Source organism: Carlito syrichta, unplaced genomic scaffold, assembly GCF_000164805.1.
Source record: "Carlito syrichta isolate Samal-C Ts95f unplaced genomic scaffold, Tarsius_syrichta-2.0.1 Scaffold302382, whole genome shotgun sequence".
Classification (NCBI taxonomy): domain Eukaryota; kingdom Metazoa; phylum Chordata; class Mammalia; order Primates; family Tarsiidae; genus Carlito; species Carlito syrichta.
The window spans coordinates 150332-151179 of NW_007246478.1; the positions used below are offsets into that span (position 1 = coordinate 150332).

General features: G+C 70.5%; 1 protein-coding gene across 1 annotated transcript in view; it reads left to right on the forward strand.

Moving 5' to 3' along the window:
* ZNF219 (zinc finger protein 219) overlaps positions 1-848 on the forward strand; it is a 3608-nt gene that overhangs the window by 1912 nt on the left and 848 nt on the right. The window contains 4 exon segments of the mRNA XM_021711574.1: positions 4-147; positions 425-556; positions 755-844; positions 847-848. The exon segment at positions 847-848 is cut by the window's right edge and continues 848 nt beyond it. Of these exon segments, the coding sequence (XP_021567249.1) occupies positions 4-147; positions 425-556; positions 755-844; positions 847-848 (368 nt within the window).

The window sequence follows — 848 nt, forward strand, 5'->3', positions numbered from 1 at the left end:
AAGAGGAGGTGGCGGAGGCCGAGGAGGAGACCTGGGCCCGGGGCAGGTCGCTGGGCCCGCTGGCTCCGCTGCACCCGCGCCAGAGCGAGGGCCCGGGGCACTCGGCGCCCGCCGCGGGGGCCCAGGCGAGGTCGACCGCCGCGCAGGGTACGTGGGGACCCCTCCGCGCTCGCACTCCCCGCCTGTAGCTTCCTCGGCCAGGAAGGAGGGACCAGAGTCTCTTCTTTGCTTGTGTTGTGGAGGCTTACTGCCCGGGGAGGACGCTTAACTCTCCCAGCCAAGCCAACTCCCCGGGTTCTCCCAACCTGCTGTTTCCTCCGGGCCCCGGGGGGAAGCAGCCCCGTGGGGCGGGCGTCGGGCGGGGGCGCGAGGCCCGCGCTGGGTCGAGAGCCCTTCCGACTTGCTCTCAACGTGTGTGTTGCAGAAGAGAACGGGCTGTTGGCTGGCGGGAGCCGGCCCGAAGGGGGCCGCGGGGCCACCGGCAAGGATTGCCCCTTCTGCGGAAAGTCCTTCCGCTCCGCGCATCACCTCAAAGTGCATCTTCGGGTGCACACAGGTGAGGGCGGCCGCCTCCCGCGTGGGGCGGGGGCGGAGGGCTCCGGAAGCACCGGGAGGGAACGGCTCCTTGGTTGCATCAGAGCGGGTGGAGGGGCAGCCTTTTCCGCTCCGGGCCCCCAGGATGAGATCTGCGCGTTGAGTGAAATCCGGGCGGGGGCGTGCGGTGGTGTGACCCTCTCCTCCTCACTCTCCCCAGGCGAGCGCCCCTACAAGTGTCCGCACTGCGACTACGCGGGCACCCAGTCCGGCTCGCTCAAATACCACCTACAGCGTCACCACCGGGAGCAGAG